This window comes from Nerophis lumbriciformis, linkage group LG11, assembly GCF_033978685.3.
Source record: "Nerophis lumbriciformis linkage group LG11, RoL_Nlum_v2.1, whole genome shotgun sequence".
Classification (NCBI taxonomy): Eukaryota; Metazoa; Chordata; class Actinopteri; order Syngnathiformes; family Syngnathidae; genus Nerophis; species Nerophis lumbriciformis.
Genome location: NC_084558.2, coordinates 36,595,484 through 36,614,491, shown reverse-complemented (window position 1 = coordinate 36,614,491; position 19,008 = coordinate 36,595,484). Strand labels below are relative to the sequence as shown.

Below are 19,008 nucleotides of genomic sequence, written 5' to 3'. Positions count from 1 at the left end.
TTCTCCCCGTGACTGCGTGGGTTCCCTCCGGGTACTCCGGCTTCCTCCCACTTCCAAAGACGTGCACCTGGGGATAAGTTGATTGGCAACACTAAATTGGCCCTAGTGTGTGAATGTGAGTGTGAATGTTGTCTGTCTATCTGTGTTGGCCCTGCGATGAGGTGGCGACTTGTCCAGGGTGTACCCCGCCTTCCGCCCGATTGTAGCTGAGATAGGCTCCAGCGCCCCCCGCGACTCCAAAGGGAATAAGCGGTAGAAAATGGATGGATGGGATGGATGCTTAACTTCAGCATAGTAATTAAAAAAGTGGTTTGTTCATTGTGTTGCTCAAGGTAGTATTATTTTAATGGTGCTGGGAAAACCCATAATTTCAGCCTTTCAAAGCTCCTCTTGGACCACTATTTTTTGACCTCGGTATTTGTCAAATCCTGGTTACGGCACTGCTCATAGTTGGTTAATTTTCAGATCACAATATGTAAATGTTTGTTGGTGATTTCTGGATGTTTTTAGAGAGTGTTTAATGAGCGCAACGGAGAACCTTCGATCTGTTAACTCAATTGTTAGCTATTTATTTACGATTTCGAAAGCATAAAAAAAAGACACGCAAATATGTTCTCGTCTTACATAAGGATTGTGAATGATGTTTGAATGATGTTTGCGCGTTGCTCGTTACTCCAATGACATAGAATCTACGGAATATTCAAAATGGCTAACTGAATTTGTGGCATTTTGTGACATTTTAGACCAGACCTGGGCATTCGGCGGCCCGCGGGCCACATCCGGCCCTTTGTGCATCCCTGTCCAGCCCGCGTGAGGCCAATCATAAATTACAAAATAAATTTTAAAAAGTATCTATGTCGAGTCTGCAATACAACGGTGCTGCTTTTGTTTTGAAAAGCGTTATTTGTATTACTTCCGTGTGGACGTATGCGCGTGTGTGATTGTGAGTGAATGTGAACAGCGGCAATCACAAATTACAAAACACATTTTAAAAAACATCTATGTCGTGCGTGCAATACAACCCTGCTGCTTTTATTTTGAAAATTGTTATTTATGGGCGTATGTCCGTGTGTAACCTGTGAGTGTAGGTGCACAGCGACAAGTGATGCCCAGTTACCACAGAGATGTCAGCTCACGCTAAAAAAAGAAAAGTTGATGACGAATGCCGTGTTTTCAACAAGACATGGACTGCCAAGTATTTCTTTATAGAAATTAAAGGTAAAGCCGTGTGCTTAATGTGTGGTACACATGTTGCTGTGTTTAAAGAATATAATTTGAATCGCCACTACACGACGAAGCACGAGGAAAAATACCGTAATCTGTCTGATGAAGCGCACGCAAGGGAGGCTGATGCGTTGATGGTAAAACTGCAAACCCAACAAGGACTTTTTGCCATATTTCCCACCCCCAGAGATGCAGCCGTCAGGCCAAGTTTCGTCATTTCTCACAAAATCGCCAGAAAAAGTAAGGCGTTTTCTGATGGAGAGTTTATTAAGGAATGCTTATTGGACTCTGTTGCGCTGATATACCCGGAAACTTGGAGCTTCAGCTGAAGAACAGAACGGCCAACTTTGACTGTTTTTCGCTGGCTTTGGATGAGAGCTGCGATGTACGTAACACCGCCCAGCTGCTCATCTTCTTACGTGGGATAACTGCAGACTTTCAAATCACGGAGGAGCTGGCAACCATGCAGTCAATTAAAGAGACAACCACAGGTAATGACTTGTTCACATAGGTTAATGCGTGTTTGGACATGTTAGGACTGAAATGGGACAAGCTGGCAGGTGTGACATCAGATGGTTGTCCAAATCTGACGGGGAAAAATGTTGGACTTTTAAAGAGGATGCAGGATAAACTTTAAATTAACCTTGTGCAGAAATTGACATTTTTGCATTGTATTATACATCAGGAAGTGCAGTGTAAGACAGTGTTAAAAATTAAACCATCAAAAGCTATCTGCTTTTGTATAAAGTTAAGATAGGTTAAATGAAATTATTATTATTAATTATCATTATTATTATTATTTATTATTATTTATCTTACGGTGTATCAAAAATAATATTGAGCAAAATTTAATTGAAATATTGTCGATGTGGCCCTCCAGCAGTGCTCAGGTTGCTCATGCGGCCCCCGGTAAAAATTAATTGCCCACCCCTGTTTTAGACGGTATTTTTACATACTTTGGGGATTGTAAACACAAATGGATATGGTTTAATGGATACAATGAAACACAAATAAGCTTATAAAGTCAATTCGTTTTTTACTTAAAGCACTTCCTTGTGGTCTACATAACAGGTAATGGTGGTTGTTTGGGCAAAATTTTGCACATATTGTATTGTGTTCAAGCCGCTTTCTGACCATCTCTTCAGAATGCAACGTTTTGTGGGTGATCTTTTTTACGTGCCTACACTTTGACTTCGTCTTCTCCCTGTCAGCCATGTTGTAGTTTTTAACACTTTCATATGGAGTCTGCTGACAGATATAAGTTAGAACTAGATGCTAATTTGAATTACAAATGGCAACACAGGAGGATGCATGTGCATGTACGAGCCAGTCTGCCCCACAACAAGAGGATAGAGAAAAAGAAGGAACTTATTGACTGCAATGGCAGACTCGCGCAAAGCTCTTTGGGTAAAACTTTACCATACATGGAGATATCCGCTGACGTCACCGATGGGGAAAAACGTCACAATTGGGCAAATCCCAAGCTTTTTGTTTTGACATAGTGTGAAGGAAGGCAATATTGTTTTATAAATATCTCTGCCATGCTTCCATGGTTTGATTTAAAAATTTCGAGACTTATGCAGATCCCAAATACACAAAAACAGGTATCAATAGTTAATAAAAGTTGGTTTTGCAAAATAGGACCCCTTCAAAAGTTGTATCGGGACACCCCTAATAATGAAGTTCTTTAACCTTATTTGGAATGACTTATTCTTCCGCACGTTTCCCACCCATCCATGACATTTTGTGAAAATAGGTTGTGTAGTGTTAGCATAGTCCTGCAAACAACCAAACCAACATTGTCACCACAGATTTTTAAACAAAACCAGCATCACTTTTGTTTCAAACTAATTACCGTGCTTGCATGCTTTTTGTATGACATCCTACTAAAATCTCATGAGTTCAGGCTGTCATTGTGCCTTTTTCAATTTACTTTACTTTCCACATTGCATCATTTTGAGGTCATTTGAGGGGAGAAAAGATGAGTTTGAACTAGATTGTTGTGTTGCCACAAGCAGTTGAGATGTTTTTGAAAAGATGTGATGTGGGATAGCAGAGAAGGCTGGCCGATGAAGCTTAGATCTTCCTCCTACACTGACCTAACTTTTTCCTTCTCTTATCCCCCCTAAAGTTGCTGGCGTCAGCTCTCACATCATACACTCACTAAGGCCAATTATTACAGTCGTCATAGTCTTCGTATTCCCTAATGCAGAAATATTTTCTAGTTCACGTTCGTGAATGTAAATAGAAAATAAATGTGACAAAGATACATGTAGCAAAAGCAGTGTCTTTTTCATATATCTGCCAACAACTCACATTCATTTCCAATTTGTGAGAATTGCAGCTTTGTTGTCAGAAGCAGCCACGTACATCCTCTGAGATCTAAATTCTTGCCTCAAAAACAAGAGTTTTTCCTTTTTTTTTGGGTTAGTGTTTGTGGGATGACAACACCACACAAATGATGCACACAACAAAGGATGACAGAAAGATGTAACAGCATGGCAATGTGTTTGCATGCAGTGATGCACATGAGATTAGCTTATCGGCTTTTTTTTGTTTTCAAGCAAACTCTTCATGATGAGGCGTATGAATAAATCTCATTAGCATTTTTATTTAAGGGCTCTTTTTAATGTAATTAGAATCAAGCATTCACTTTAATGCTGTGGATTACAAAACATACAACTCTTCCTAAATGTGTGAATGCTGAGAATCTATTACTGTCTTTAATCCATAACATGTTTTGTTTTTTGAATTGTGAGAATGCTGACATGTAAGCATTCACTATATTTTTACTTTTATTGTGTGAGTGCTGAGAATCCATCATTTACACTTGGACTATTAACCGTCTGAAAAAACATTTTTCTTTATTCCATACTGTCAACTTTTGACATATCCTATGGCATATGGCTCAAAGCCACAAGAGGACGACATAATTGCATTGTATCTGTGGATTGCTATGATATACTGCAATGCTTTAGGCAACGACATAGTGCTTGTTCAATTTATTTACCAAATATTTGTGCTCTGATGTCGCAGCTTTTTCAGCGTTGCATATAATGTACATGTAGCTTTAATTGTTCTCTGCCTGGAGGGTGATTTCCACTCAAAATTAACACCTGGCTGCCTTGTGAACTGTCAAATACGCCCGCTGAAATCTCAACTTGAAGTAGTGGTTCATAAATGATCATGCTGCTGTGTGGTTTGTTTGCAGGGTGGAAGCCTGGCTCCTCCTCCCCATTCTCCTCTTGCTTCACTCTTATCCTCTTCCTCCCTCCCTCCCTTCGTCCCACCCTCCCTGGGGTGTGTCTGTGCCTCTCCTCTCCATGCAGTGTGTGTGTGCATGAATGTGTGTGTGCTGCTGTTGCTGCCGCCTCCCTCCCTCTGCCTCCCATCTGCATCTGCTGCAGAGCTTAGCCAACAAGCATCTCTACGCAGTCTGGTTTCTCGCTTTTTTGTCCGCGCACACCGCCATGGAGACAGGACAATCAGCGGGCGTCACTTTGGGAGTGTTGAGGACTGGGAACGGGATGCACGGAGACACATCACTGGACTGAGCCAACCGTCTCCAGAAACAGCCGCCACATAATTTTTTCCCACATCCATCCATCCATCCCCTCTTCTTCCTCCTCTTCATCTCCTATTCTGCTGCTTGCGCCACTGTGGGAATGCAGCGGAGGTAAACCAGCCATTAAGGTTTCCACCAGCCTCCTTGCACCACCAGGAGCGGATCTATTTGCAGGCGGACGCCAATAAACCCCAGTGTGGACGAGGGTGTCTCTCGCAGGAAAGTGGGACCGGGTGGTGCTTGGATGGCATCAACTTCAGCAAATACTGGATTACTTAAAAACAGGAAAGCTGGCAGACGTGGTTGAGCAAGGGAACTTGAACTAAAAGGAAAGACTTTCTATTTTTACGCCATGGATTTACAGCGCTGATCTCCATCACCTTGCAAAGGATCGATACTCACCATTTTTTTAACAAGGGAGTGAAGCACCTTTGGATTTATCATCTTTGAGAAAATCTCCCCCACCCTCACCTGTGCATACCTTGTGAGCGTATGTGTGTGTGTTCTTGTGCATGAGTGTGTGTTTGGTTTCTTGTCCGCCAGAGGGAGTGTGTGTCGCTTGTGTCTGCATGTTCCAACGGTAAAATATTTGTTACATGAGCGATGTGCTAGAGTAGCGGTGAGTGCATGTATGTGAGTGTCTTAATTTATATTTATATTAATACATATATACATTGGTATACTGTATATAAAAAAAGCTTGCTGTGTATGTAAGATGTGCTGCCTCGCTTTTCTGCCATCCATTTCTCCAGTCTTTAGGCAACCTGTTTGACCTCCAAAGCTCCCTGAGAGACCAAAAAGCACAATGAGTGAGCACTCGGGTGCAAGCACTCTAGCGGCCATGACTCTGGAGGAGCCCGGTGCTGAGCAGGCGTCCCCCAGAGCTCCAGGCCCCCTCCGCTGTGGCCCCTGCGCTGTGTGGCCTCGCCAGCAGACCTGGCTGTGTGCCGTGCCCTTAGTAATGGGCTTTGTGGGCTTGGGACTTAGTCTCATGTTGCTGAAATGGATTGTGGTGGGATCCGTCCAAGACTATGTCCCAACAGACCTGGTGGATCCCAAAGGTAGCATGGGGCAGGACCCTATATTCCTCTCAAAACCCAGTGCCATGCCCAAGGGGCCAGACATCTCTACTGCCACCACGTCTGCCGCCTCCACCAGTGCAATGGTGTCCACGACAACGCCGCTAGCTGCTGACGGGACTGCCCCGGCGCCAAGAACTCGATTTGGGCCACCGGTGAACCACTCGGCCAATGGCAGTGCCGCTGGTGCTGGCGACGGCAACCAAGCCCCGCACCTTCATAACCGCGTGGGCACGCGCGTTGGCGGTACTGCTGTTGTCACGTCCACCACCCGCTCTCCCCGCATCACCCCACCGCCAAGCGGTAAGGAAGTGACCCCTCGCAGCACAGTCAGGAAAGTAAGTGACCGCAATGGCCATTCAAAGCCAGCGCAGACCACCACTGGGGCCTCCACAACCTCCAGCACTACCACCACCACTGTGAGGATAACCACTAAGCTGCAGCCGACCACCTCACAGCCAGCCGCCCACCCCGTAAAGCCCACATCTCGTTGGAATCATGGACGTCAAGGAAAGGGCCCTGCGACAAGGCCTCACCACCGTTTCCGAACTCGTAAGTTATGTTTAATTGTTATCTCTAACCCCACAGAAGAGCTTTGGGCATATGTGGGAGGGAGCTAGTAATGAAAGACGTCACTTTGGCGACTAATAATCACAAGAGTACTTTTGGATTAAATATGACTCACAGTCTGAGGATGTAAATCACTGCCTTTATTAACCTCCTGGGAAGTGGATACTCAACAGATTAACATTAATTGTATTCATTACCCCAAACTGATATCAGGGGATATCCTCTGTGTTTTCACCCCTTCTAGTCTTTATCTTTCACTTATGCATTAATCCGATACAGATCTTACCTCCTAAGGATTTCCTCTCCTCCCTTGCTAGCAGTAGAACCTGTTTTGTCCAAAGCTTTGTGACACGTGCTACTGCCAGCCTGTTTGTGTTGGGAAAACAATGCCAGGGGTCGCAACCAGGGGAGAAAGGAGAGCTCTCACCTCCTGTCTAGAGGAATCAGATGTAGCAAGGCAGTACAGCCTGTTTAGACGAGAGGATAAGTGAGCCGAGTGCTGCAGCTTTACTGTAGCTACTGAGAGGGAGGGAAGTAGAAGGCTCAGGGTGGTTTGGGAGGGAGGTTGGGGTGTATGGATGAGATTATGGTTACATAGTACGATTGGGTAGGAAATGAGGAAAGCAAGGAACAACGATTTGAAGAGCGTGCAGAAGAAAGTACTGTAAAAGGCGGCATATTGTCGGAGCCAAATGAGGGAAAGGCTTGAGGGTTTCTGTAAAGTGAGGGAGCATAATACAAAGACTTGCAGGTTTCTGATTGTAAGGCGATTAGGATGTAGACAAGTTTTTCCACAGTTTTCAGCTTTTTAGTTCCAAAAATATTACCGTGGAGCCAATGTATTTCCAGTGTTTGCCTTTGCCTGCTTATGAGCTACATTAGTGGCATTGATAGCACAGGCGATCAAATGATACTTTTTCCTACCACTGCAACATTTCCTATATAGGCAGCTGCAGCGTAACCTAATCATGTCCATAACAGTGAGTAGTCTCATGTAGGGATGTCCGATAATGGCTTTTTGCCGATATCCGATATTCCGATATTGTCCAACTCTTTAATTACCGATACCGATATAAACCGATACCGATATATACAGTCGTGGAATTAACACATTATTATGCCTAATTTGGACAACCAGGTAAGGTGAAGATAAGGTCCTTTAAAATAAAAAAAATACCGTAAGATAAATAAATTAAAAACATTTTCTTGAATAAAAAAGAAAGTAAAACAATATAAAAACAGTTACTTAGAAACTAGTAATTAATGAAAATGAGTAAAATTAACTGTTAAAGGTAAGTACTATTAGTGGACCAGCAGCACGCACAATCATGTGTAAACGAGACTGTATCCCTTGCAGACTGTATTTATCTATATTGATATATAATGTAGGAACCAGAATATTAATAACAGAAAGAAACAACCCTTTTGTGTGAATGAGTGTAAATGGGGGAGGGTTTTTTTTTGGGTTGGTGCACTAATTGTAAGTGTATCTTGTGTTTTTATGTTGATTTAATAAAAAAACAAAAAACAACAAAAGAAAACCACAGATACCGATAAAAAAAATTAACGATACCGATAATTTCCGATATTACATTTTAAAGCACTTATCGGCCAATAATATCGGCAGGCCGATATTATCGGACATCTCTAGTCTCATGCATTGTGGGCTGGATAGTGTGCTAACAGTAGCCCTCTAAGTGATCTGCATGGTGTCCCATGTAGTGAGCTGCATAGTGAACAGATTGGTTTGGTTTGGTTAAAGTTTATTTCAAACAATATGACACATCACATATTTCCAGTTTCTCATTATAACACCTCTGAAAAGGAGTAAGAAGAAGCAGAGCTTATTTAATCCTACCTCTTTTCCAATTCATAGAAATTACAAACACATTTGTTCTCTTCCTGTTCTCCAGAAATAATACAGTTCTCAACAAACATTTTAACAAGTTGTAATTCACATAAATGTGGGGGATTGTGTCCTTCTTGGTGTCCTGCACTGTGGACTGTATGTTGTTGTACAGCACATGGAGCCTCTGGTTACTATTTCACAACTTTAGATGAAATAATTTTTCCACAAATTTCCTTGTCACTTTTTGCTAGGCAGATTTTCATAGGGCCAATATAATATGCCTTACATACCAAAAGCCTGAACAGAGACCTGAAGTGAGACAACACACTAAGGACATTAAACAATAAAACCTACACTTAAACAGTAACTATTATGAGTTCATGTTTACCCATCATTTTTAACCAGGTCCCAAAAATATTATATACAGTACTGCAATTGCAGTAAACATCATCATCACAATTAAATACTCTTCCAAGCCAGCAAGTGACAGTAGGTGGTGAAACAATAACTTGATGATGGATAAACATTTAAGAAATGCTGACTTTGGGTATAAACACATGGGGCGGCTTCCTGTATTTGTAGTTTTGTTTACTGTATTAAGGCTACATTGAGTAATTTAAGCGGTGGTTCCATTTTTTTTTCTTCTAAAAACACATACTGTGACTTGAAAATGTAAAATAATACAAGGGAAGTTGCTTGTAGTAATATTTGTTATCATTTTGTTATTGTTCTATGGTGTACATGTAAGTATCTTAAAAACTGAACGCCCAGGTCTTGTTCATCCATCCTATTCGTCATTTAAAACAGAACACAGTGAAGAGGCTAGCGTCAATTTCCCAATAATTCAAGAACACACTTATCGGAACAATACCACACAAACTGCCAGAACCAAAATTCTTGCCGTCTTCTTTTTAAAACACCTGTATGAAATAATTACAGTAGGTTAAGAAAATGTTAACCCCTGCTGCACAAAATTCTTTAAAGGGCAACTACACTTTTTGGGGGAATTTTGCTTATCGTTCACAATTATTATGAAAGACATGATGGTGGATGCATTTTTTTTTTCAACGCATTCTAACTTGTAAATAAAAATCCGCTTACAGTGGAGCCAATGGCAGGTCCTCTAATCCGTCCCAAAAAGCAAATAAAACACCATCCAAAAAGCGCCAACAATACTCCATTTACATTTCGTGACTTAAATATAATTCCAAGTATTAGTGTTATTGTTATAATAATTGCTAACGCTGACACACTATTTATAGCGTCGCCGTGATTACTAGTTTGTGTGCGCATGTTTAGATCATCAAGGGGTCAACTGCTTTCTCACTTCCCTGCTCGTGTAAGTTTATTGTAGCTCATAAATCATGCCTCTCACCTGGACAGTAGAAGGATGAGGATATAATCCGACATGTTCCGACTATGGATGCCAATATAGACCCGGAAATTGCGAGAACAACACCTACCTTTTCTTCGCAAGGATTGTGAGTAATTGTTCATCTAAATGGGACTGTAACAAGATTCTATCAGTCATCATTCTTATGACAGCAGACTTTTTACAGTCAGTAATGTTTTATTATGTTTTTGGGCTCATGAAGTTTGCAGTGAGTTTTAATCAGTGATGTAGTTGAAAAAAAAGTAAACGTTGTGATGCGTTTTTGAAATTAATGCAAATGTGACTGTTACTTCATTACATATATACATACATCATGTATATAAAACTTTAATGGAGGTGTTTGGATGTTTTTAAGGGCTTTGAAGGCAGAATTGAACGGCTCCAATAGGCTCCATTGTAAGATTACTTTTGATCGCATTTATGTAACATTTAGAAAGCATTACAAACAAGGAAATCATATGTGTTCTTGTCTTACAGAAGGATTGTGAATGATAGGTGAAATTCCCCAAAAAGGGCAGTTTCACTTTAAATTGTGCAAAAGTGTCAAGACTGAAACCTATCGTACACGTATTGGGGCCATGTTGACTCCTGCAAACACACGGCACTATGTGTGAGTTTGTGTTTTGCGCGCATGCGAGAAACTTTACGCATTCCGTTCTCTTTAGACACAAATGTAAATCCTCTATTTTTTTCTAATATCAATGAATAATATAAAAAAAAACATATACAAATTGGGTTAGTGCGAACGTAGCCTTAGTCTAACATCAGTGAGCTGGCATTGTGCTCCATGTGGGAAAAGTAACATAATAGTCTTTGGACAAGTGTTGCTAATTAAGATTCAATATTCTTTATTGTCAATTCACCATGGGTCCAAGACAGTTTAATTACAATAAAACAGTACGGTATAAAATATATTTAAAAATGTGAGAAAGTATCCATTAGTCATTGTATACAATATGTTAGAAAATATAGACAGAACTGAAATGAGCTGGTGAACTTACTGAAGGCGCCTGTCTTGCAGGGCATGTTTACAATGACAGAACAGTGTTAGATGATACGTTAGCCATAATGATATTTTCCAAATTGGTTCAATGTGCCATAAAATGGGTTTGTTTGGAGTTAATCTCTTTCGCTTAAGGGTAATACTCGCTAATGCTGTCGATTGTTTGCCTGTCCAAAATAGCTTGTGTTAAATGTCGGTGCTGACTGCGTACTGAAGAAATCAGGGTTTTAGTAAGTTAGTTTGCATCATTTTCTGTTCAATGTAGGAGTTAAAGATGTTGAGTACATTCATCTTGAAATTGTTGACAAATTTCAGATATAATATAATAAATCAATAATGTATCTTCTGTAAAAAATAAGCACCTCAGAATGTTTCTTTTGTGATGCCATTGCAAGAGATTATTGGGAGGAGCAGAAACAAAGTGTGATCATAACCCCAGACCAGAAAGTCAACCTTACTGTGACATAGCAATATGTATTATATATATATTATAGCAGTGGGTAGTTTGTGTCTGCACACCCCAGAATCAAACCTTTCACAATGTATGAACTAAAATTGTTTGTATTGCCTTTGACATAACTTCTGCAAATCTATTTCCTGCCATAACCCCCCTAGGGGACAGATGTTTCCTGTGACCCCCATGAATTGAAAAACTATTGAGAACTTGATATTTATTTATTTATCTGACCAACACTGTGTGAGTTACATTCTTTATATATGCCACTGACGACAACTCCTTTTTTGCTTGTAATTTCTGTCACAAACTTCTCCGTCTCTCTGCCTCTGTTAGCTTTGTACTCGTGTTCCTGTGTGTACATACAGTACTATGTTTACTGGGTAGAACAGTGAGTCTGTTGATTCGATTCGATTGCTGCTACGAAACTGCAGGCTTGCTTCTCGTTCTAACATGAATACTAAAGTGTAGACACAAATGATAAAAATCTATTCTGCTGGGCGCGACACACTGTTTGAGAAACACTGGTGTAGTTGGAGTTAGGACAGTAGCTGTTGAAAAATAAGTCGTCCTTAGTTTAGTATTGTTTCCAGCAATACCTATAAAGTATACAATTCTAATAGAGGATGCCTTCCTGGTCCTTCTCCATTGTGTCATCATCTTCAAAGGCAAAGTAGTTTTACTTACCGTATTTTTCAAAGCATAAGGCGCACCAGATTATAGGGCGCACTGTCGATCAACTGGTCCATTCAGGTCTATTTTCATGCAAAAGGTGCACCAGATTATTAGAAGCATTAAAGGGGTCATATTAAATATATTTTTTTACATTTAAAACCCTTCCTTGTAATCTACATAACATGTAATGGTGGTTCTTTGGTCAACATTTTGCATAGATTATGTTTTACAGACCATCTTTAAGCCGCTTTTTAACCATCTCTTCAGGATGCGCCGTTTTGTGGTCCGTCTTATTTACGTGACTGCACTTCGACACCGTCTTCTCCTAGTCATCTTTTGTTGTAGTTTTTAGCAATTCCATAGCGAGTCTACTGACCACATTTTGGGGTCCTTATATACACACACCATAATAATACCCGTACGTTGAAGCATAGTACGTCTGACTATGTTAGCCGTGATGCCCTGACAATCCATCTAGTGGTGAGGCTTCGTAGCTTACCAACGTCGTAGCAAAACATTTTTGATAGATTTTTGTACGCGCTAGCGTCATTTATTGAACAAGCGTCAACTTGCAGTCCACACTATGTGTGACGGCTTTCTACTGGTCACACTTATCATTACACAATGTACCACAACCAGAATAAGCACAACCACAATTAATACATAAGGTGCACCAGGTTATAAGGCGCACTGTTGATTTTGGAGAAAATAAAATTATTTTAAAGGAGCCATATGTAGTAATGTGGCCAGAAATTGTACTGCAATCACGGTCACAATTCTGTAGTCCGCTCCCACTCTCTATGACTGAGGTTGCCAGATACGCAGCCGAATCCGAATCTTACTACCAAGAACTTAAAATGTCAATCGATGAGTCCTACGCTGTAGGTTTCTCTGCGTTATGCTTCTTGTAAGATGGTTTATTAAGTAATTATGCCACATTTAATAATGTCGATTAGCCAAATGTATTATTCAAATTACGCAGCAATATTTTAGTTGGGTGTCGGGACAGATTGTTGGCATTACCCTGCTAAAATGTCTAGTTTGACCACACGGACCACCATCGAAATAATTATATATAATAATATATACAGTATTTTTCGGACTATAAGGCGCACCTAAAATCCTCTCATTTGCTTACAAATCGTTAGTACGCCTTATGACCCAGTGCGCCTAATGTACGGAATAATTCTAGATGTGCTTACTGACCTAGAAGCTATATTATTTGGTAATGGTGTAATGATAAGTGTAACCAGTAGATGGCAGTTGCACATAAGAGATAAGTGTAAACTGCAAGATGACTCTAGTAAACAACAGCAAAACTTTAAATGTTCCATTGAGAATATAGAACATTACACACGGCGCTCAAAAATCTGTCAAAATGTTTTAGTACGACTTTCGTAAGCTATGAAGCCGCACCGCTTGATTGATTGTCGGAGCAATACGGCTACTGTACTCCAACGTATTCTGCTTCAACATACGAGTATTATTATGGTGTGTGCATAAGGACCGCAAAATGACACCTATTAGCAGACATATCTGGCATTTGGTTTTGTAATATTATGCAAAACCAACTTTTCTTACCTTCTGGTACCTGCTGATGTGATTTGGGATATGAATACGTCTTGAAAATGTGCGCCTGACACCTAAAAAAGACCGCCCACAAAGCGGTGCATCTTAAAAGCGACTGTCAGAAAGCAACTTGAAGATGGTCTGTGAAACATAATCTGTGCAACATTTTGACCAAAGAAACATTACATGTTATGTAGACCACAAGGAAGTGTTTTACATTTAGAATAAAATCATAATACAACCCATTTAATGCACCCTAAAATCCGGTGCGCCCTATGTCCGAAAAATACGGTAATACACGTTATATATCGCATAGGCCTACTTTGATGGAAAGCCAAGGCCAACAGCAAAATTACCGCCACATTTCGTTCAGCATAACTCCATGTTGCATCCCACCTGACGCACTGCATTCTCTTCCATGTACGCACATCACCATCCTTCAGTGCAGAGTGCAATTCTGTGAGCCAACCCACGTTACACAAAAACCACGTTCCGCATAAATCATATAGCCTATTACCATGTCAATACACAAAGTAGAAAATCATTACATATAATGCATTATATTGTGCCAAGCAAATACCACCCAGCCATTCGTTGCACGAACATACTAGCTTTGTTAGACAAGATCATAGACTGTATTGGACAATATAGTTTACATACGAAATGTCCGTTTTAATTTATTACAAGTAATAAGAAAACGTAAATGCCTTACTTACCTATCAAGGAGGAAATTAGCAAGTTTGGCGTTAGGTGAAAAAATCCTCTCCGCCTTCAATAGTCTCCATCTTTCAAAGGCATCCTCGATACAAATCTTAGTTTTGTTCCTGGCTTTGTCATAAATAAGTTGAGAATCATAACGAGGCCTTTTAGATTTACTAAGGTCTGACATGTTTAGTAACTTTACCAGTGGCAGTAGCTAGAAGAAGGTTGCGGTGTGTAACTGGCAACCAAAAATTGGTGAAACGGTGGAGGGCAGGGCATCGAAATGAAAACAATAACACGTTTTCGGGGCTGTAAATCTAATTTTGAAATGAGCATATCCCGGCTCTGAAGTTATAGAGGTATTCGAAAAGAACATGATTTATTAATGCCTTTTGACATATCAGGGCCATTTAATGATGACTTGGCATGACATTTCTACATATGGTTCCTTTAAGTGTGCCTTATAGTCCGAAAAATACGGTAATTTTGTTTCAGTGTACTGTACATTGCTATGACTTTGTTTTACACTTACGTGACAGTTGCAAATGTTACGTAAAACAACCTGTATGGTTTATAAAGGTTTTAACTAATTTCATAATATTTCCGTTATATACAGTCGTGGTCAAAAGTTTACATACACTTGTAAAGAACATAATGTCTTGGCTGTCTTGAGTTTCCAATAATTTCACAACTCCTATTTTTTTGTGATAGTGTGATTGGAGCACATACTTGTTGGTCACAAAAAACATCAGAATCATAATCAGAAATACTTTAATAATCCCCGAGGGGAAATTAACATTTCATTACATTAACATTCATGAAGGTTGGTTCTTTTCTGAATTTATTATGGGTCTACTGAAAATGTGACCAAATATGCTGGGTCAAAAGTATACATACATCAATGTTAATATTTGCTTACATGTTCCTTGGCAAGTTTCACTGCAATAAGGCGCTTTTTGTAGCCATCCACAAGATTCTGGCAAGATTCTGATTGAATTTTTGACCACTCCTCTTGACAAAATTGGTGCAGTACAGCTAAATTCATCATGGACAAAGATAAGACCTTCTGGAGGAAGGGGCTGTCATCAGATTAAACAAAAATTGAACTGTTTGGCCACAATACCCAGCAATATGTTTGGAAGAGAAAAAGTGAGGCCTTTAATCCCAGGAACACCAAACCTACCGTCAAGCATGGTGATGGTAGTATTATGCTCTGGGCCTGTTTTGCTGCCAATGGAACTGGTGCTTTACAGAGAGTAAATGGGACAATGAAAAAGGAGGATTACCTCCAAATTCTTCAGGACAACCTAAAATCATCAGCCCGGAGGTTGGGTCTTGGGCGCAGTTGGGTGTACCAACAGGACAGGGACCCCAAACACACGTCAAAAGTGGTTGTTATGGTCTTGGTCAAAGGGGGGGGGGGGGGGGGGGGTGACCCCGACCCCGACCCCGACCCCGACCCCGACCCCAGGATGCAGAGACGGGAGACAAGATGGAATTACAAAAATTTAAAAATATAATTAGACAAAAAGAGATGTCTAAGGGCGATGGGGCAAAAGCGCACACCATGTAACCTGGACAAAATAAGTTCCTCAGAGGTCGGCAGGAGAAAAGACCAGGGCGCACTGAGCAGGGCAAGAGTCCAACAAAATAATCCCTTTTACCTCAGGGGGGCTAGGAAACAAACACAGAAGTGGTTAGGGAATTCAGGACTAAGTACCAGATCTGGTGATGTAAGCAGGTGCATGCACGAGTAGAGTTCAGGACACAATAACCAGCAAGGTCAAGCTGTAGGTGACAAGCCTAAATTCTGGCGGGCTAATTGCGAGCAGGTGTGCCACAAAGTTCGCCCCTCGCCGAGGACAAATCACTAAAAACACAGGTGCAGACAAAAAAGAAGGCAGGAACACACTAAAACACAACAGTGGTAAAGGAATGGCTAAATCAGGCTAGAATTAATGTTTTAGAATGGCCTTCCCAAAGTCCTGACTTAAATGTGTGGACAATGCTGAAGAAACAAGTCCATGTCAGAAAACCAACACATTTAGCTGAAGTGCACCAATTTTGTCAAGAGGAGTGGTCATAAATTCAACCAGAAGCTTGCCAGAAGTTTGTGGATGGCTACCAAAAGCGCCTTATTGCAGTGAAACTTGCCAAGGGACATGTAACCAAATATTAACATTGCTGTATGTATACTTTTGACCCAGCAGATTTGCTCACATTTTCAGTAGACCCATAATAAATTCATAAAAGAACCAAACTTCATGAATGTTTTTTGTGACAAACAAGTATGTGCTTCAATCACTCTATCATAAAAAAAATAAGAGTTGTAGAAATTATTGGAAACTCAAGACAGCCATGACATTATGTTCTTCACAAGTATGTATGTACACTTTTGACCATGACTATATCCAACGTTACAAAACTGATTCTCTTCTGCTTCTACAATAAAATCCAGAATATCCCAATAAAATACTAATTTAATTATTTTAACTACCTCTATAATGATGTGTTTAAACTTTAAAAAAACTGTACTTGGAAAAAAGCTTTATATTGCCTTGTTTGCGCTTGTTTTAAGATATGAATATGAAAATTTGTACATTTAGCCACCCTTTGTATAACCTTTAAATGTAGTAATATATCTGCTTCACTGCTTCTTAAAAAAAACAAAAAAAACTAACAAAGAGCTAAGCTCCATATGTGTTTTATAAATCAGACTCCTTTTAAAGTGGGGCTATATTAGCCCCCTCTGAATTATTGTATAGTTATGTGCAACACAAAGTGTTTAAAATGTAATAACACGGCAGAATAAAAGGTCCAGTGTTGATGATGAAATATTGTGAAAAAAAAGCATGTGGCTTCAGGCGCCTTTGTCTGGATCCACTAGAAATGTATCTCATATTGTGTTAGGGCGTGCAGTAATGCACTTATGTACAGTAGAAGAGGGATTAGTAGTCTATCAGTTTTTAAGCACTAAATAAACGACTTTGCTACAATGTCATCTACCGCTGCTTTCTTTTATTTTCCTGTGATTTTGTCCTCGTCCGTCTTGTCTTTCATACTGGCTGTCTTGAGCATATGGGCAGAGACGGAAAAACTGGCAGGCTGGTGAACATTAAGACAGGCATTGGGACTTTAAGTGTGTGTATGTGTGCAATTACGCCGTCATCTGTTTTTGTCTGCTATTGAGCTTGTTACACGCCACACACGCACGCACGCACGCACGCACACACACACACACACACACACACACACACACACACACACACACACACACACACACACACACACACACACACACACACACACACACACACACACACACTTCAAATCTCTTGTTGACGCCTTTATTGGCTCAGAGGTGCCTGAAGCTTTGCAGGATGAATGCTTGTTGGTGGGGGAAACCATCAGGGTGCCATTTTGGCCCTATGCCCATTGCACTCTAATCGCTTACTATGATACCACACAGTGTTTGTCAAAGTTGGCCTTCACTGGGATCAATAGATACTTCCTCAAGTGGGGTATCACTCAGTTTTCATCCTTAGAGTCATCTTTCCATGGAGCGTTTGGCGTGATACGGGAAATCATACCATGCCATACTTTGGTCCATGTGCCATCTGTGTCATCATATTTGGTTTAAATATCATGATATTAAGATACTCACATTTCTGGAAGTGTTTCTTTCTGTACTATTGTGTTTTGGCACAATACCGCTAACAAACAGTTAATTTTTTTAATATAATTTTTTTTATTGTTTATTTTTATATTTCTTGTCTATATCTTATATTTCTTTATTTATATTTCTTTACCACCAAAGTAATAAAGATTTACGTCATACATCTACCGCATACAGTGTTTGAAACCCCCCCCAAACATCTATCAAATAAAAACATACATTTTGGCCAAACAGAAAATTAGAATCGCAACATCAGCGGACTGCTTCCATATTCTGAGGCCCTCCATTAGTCAATATGCTCTAGCACCAGCATCCACTAGTGGACATATGGTTTTAGACTTAGACTTCCTTTTTATTGTCATTCAAATTTAAAATTTACAGCACAGATAAGAACGAAATTTCGTTACATAAGCTCATGGTAGTGCAGGATAAAAAAGCAATAAGGTGCATATATAAATAAATAATATATATAATATATATATATACAATAAATAAATAAATAGATTACTGTACAGATAAATATATTGCACTTTTTCACATGCGTCCACGTATATGGATGTATGTTATATTGTCTTTTTTATTCCAGTGAGTTAATCCATTTTAGGGGGAGTTGAGGGGATAATTTTGGTGGTTTTGGTGTATTTCTTTTGTTAAAGTTACAAATGTCTAGGAAAAACTAGCACTGTTTTACAAACCACACTAACAGTTGTTTGGAGGTTATATTGTAATATTATAATATACAATTTACCCTATACATATTTAGTCATTGGTTCTAATGTGTACATGGAAGCATGTGTGTTGTTCAACAAAATTGCTTTTGTTGAAAATATATGTGGACATGGAATATGGATGAAAATGGAGGACTTTGAACATCTAGTATTCTTTCTCTATACCAAGACAAGACAAGCTTTAACCATTTTTCTTGTCAGAAGTGATGATACTTAATTGGCCAATAAACCATTATAATTTACAAAACCCAAAACCAGTGAAGTTGGCACGTTGTGTAATTCGTAAATAAAAACAGAATACAATGATTTGCAAATCCTTTTCAACTTATATTCAATTGAATAGACTGCAAATACAATATATCTAATGTTCGATCTGAGAAACATAATTTTTTTTGCAAATAATCATTGACTTAGAATCTAATGGTAGCAACACATTGCAAAAAAAGTTGGCACAGGGGCATTTTTACCACTGTGTTACATGGCCTTTCCTTTTAACAACACTTAGTACACATTTGGGAACT

The 19,008-nt window shown here is 39.8% G+C and overlaps 1 protein-coding gene across 4 annotated transcripts in view; it reads left to right on the top strand.

Annotated features, from left to right (window-relative positions):
• Nucleotides 1-4,597: 4,597 nt before the first annotated feature.
• nrg3b (neuregulin 3b) overlaps nucleotides 4,598-19,008 on the top strand; it is a 591,304-nt gene continuing 576,893 nt past the window's right edge. For 3 of the 4 annotated variants that reach the window (XM_061966726.2, XM_061966727.2, XM_072914119.1), the window contains exon 1: nucleotides 4,598-6,420. In XM_061966726.2, coding sequence (XP_061822710.2) covers nucleotides 5,595-6,420 — 826 coding nt within the window. In that variant the 5' untranslated portion in view covers nucleotides 4,598-5,594. The remainder of the gene's footprint in view (nucleotides 6,421-19,008) is intronic. The other variant, XM_061966725.2, reaches the window with a different exon arrangement.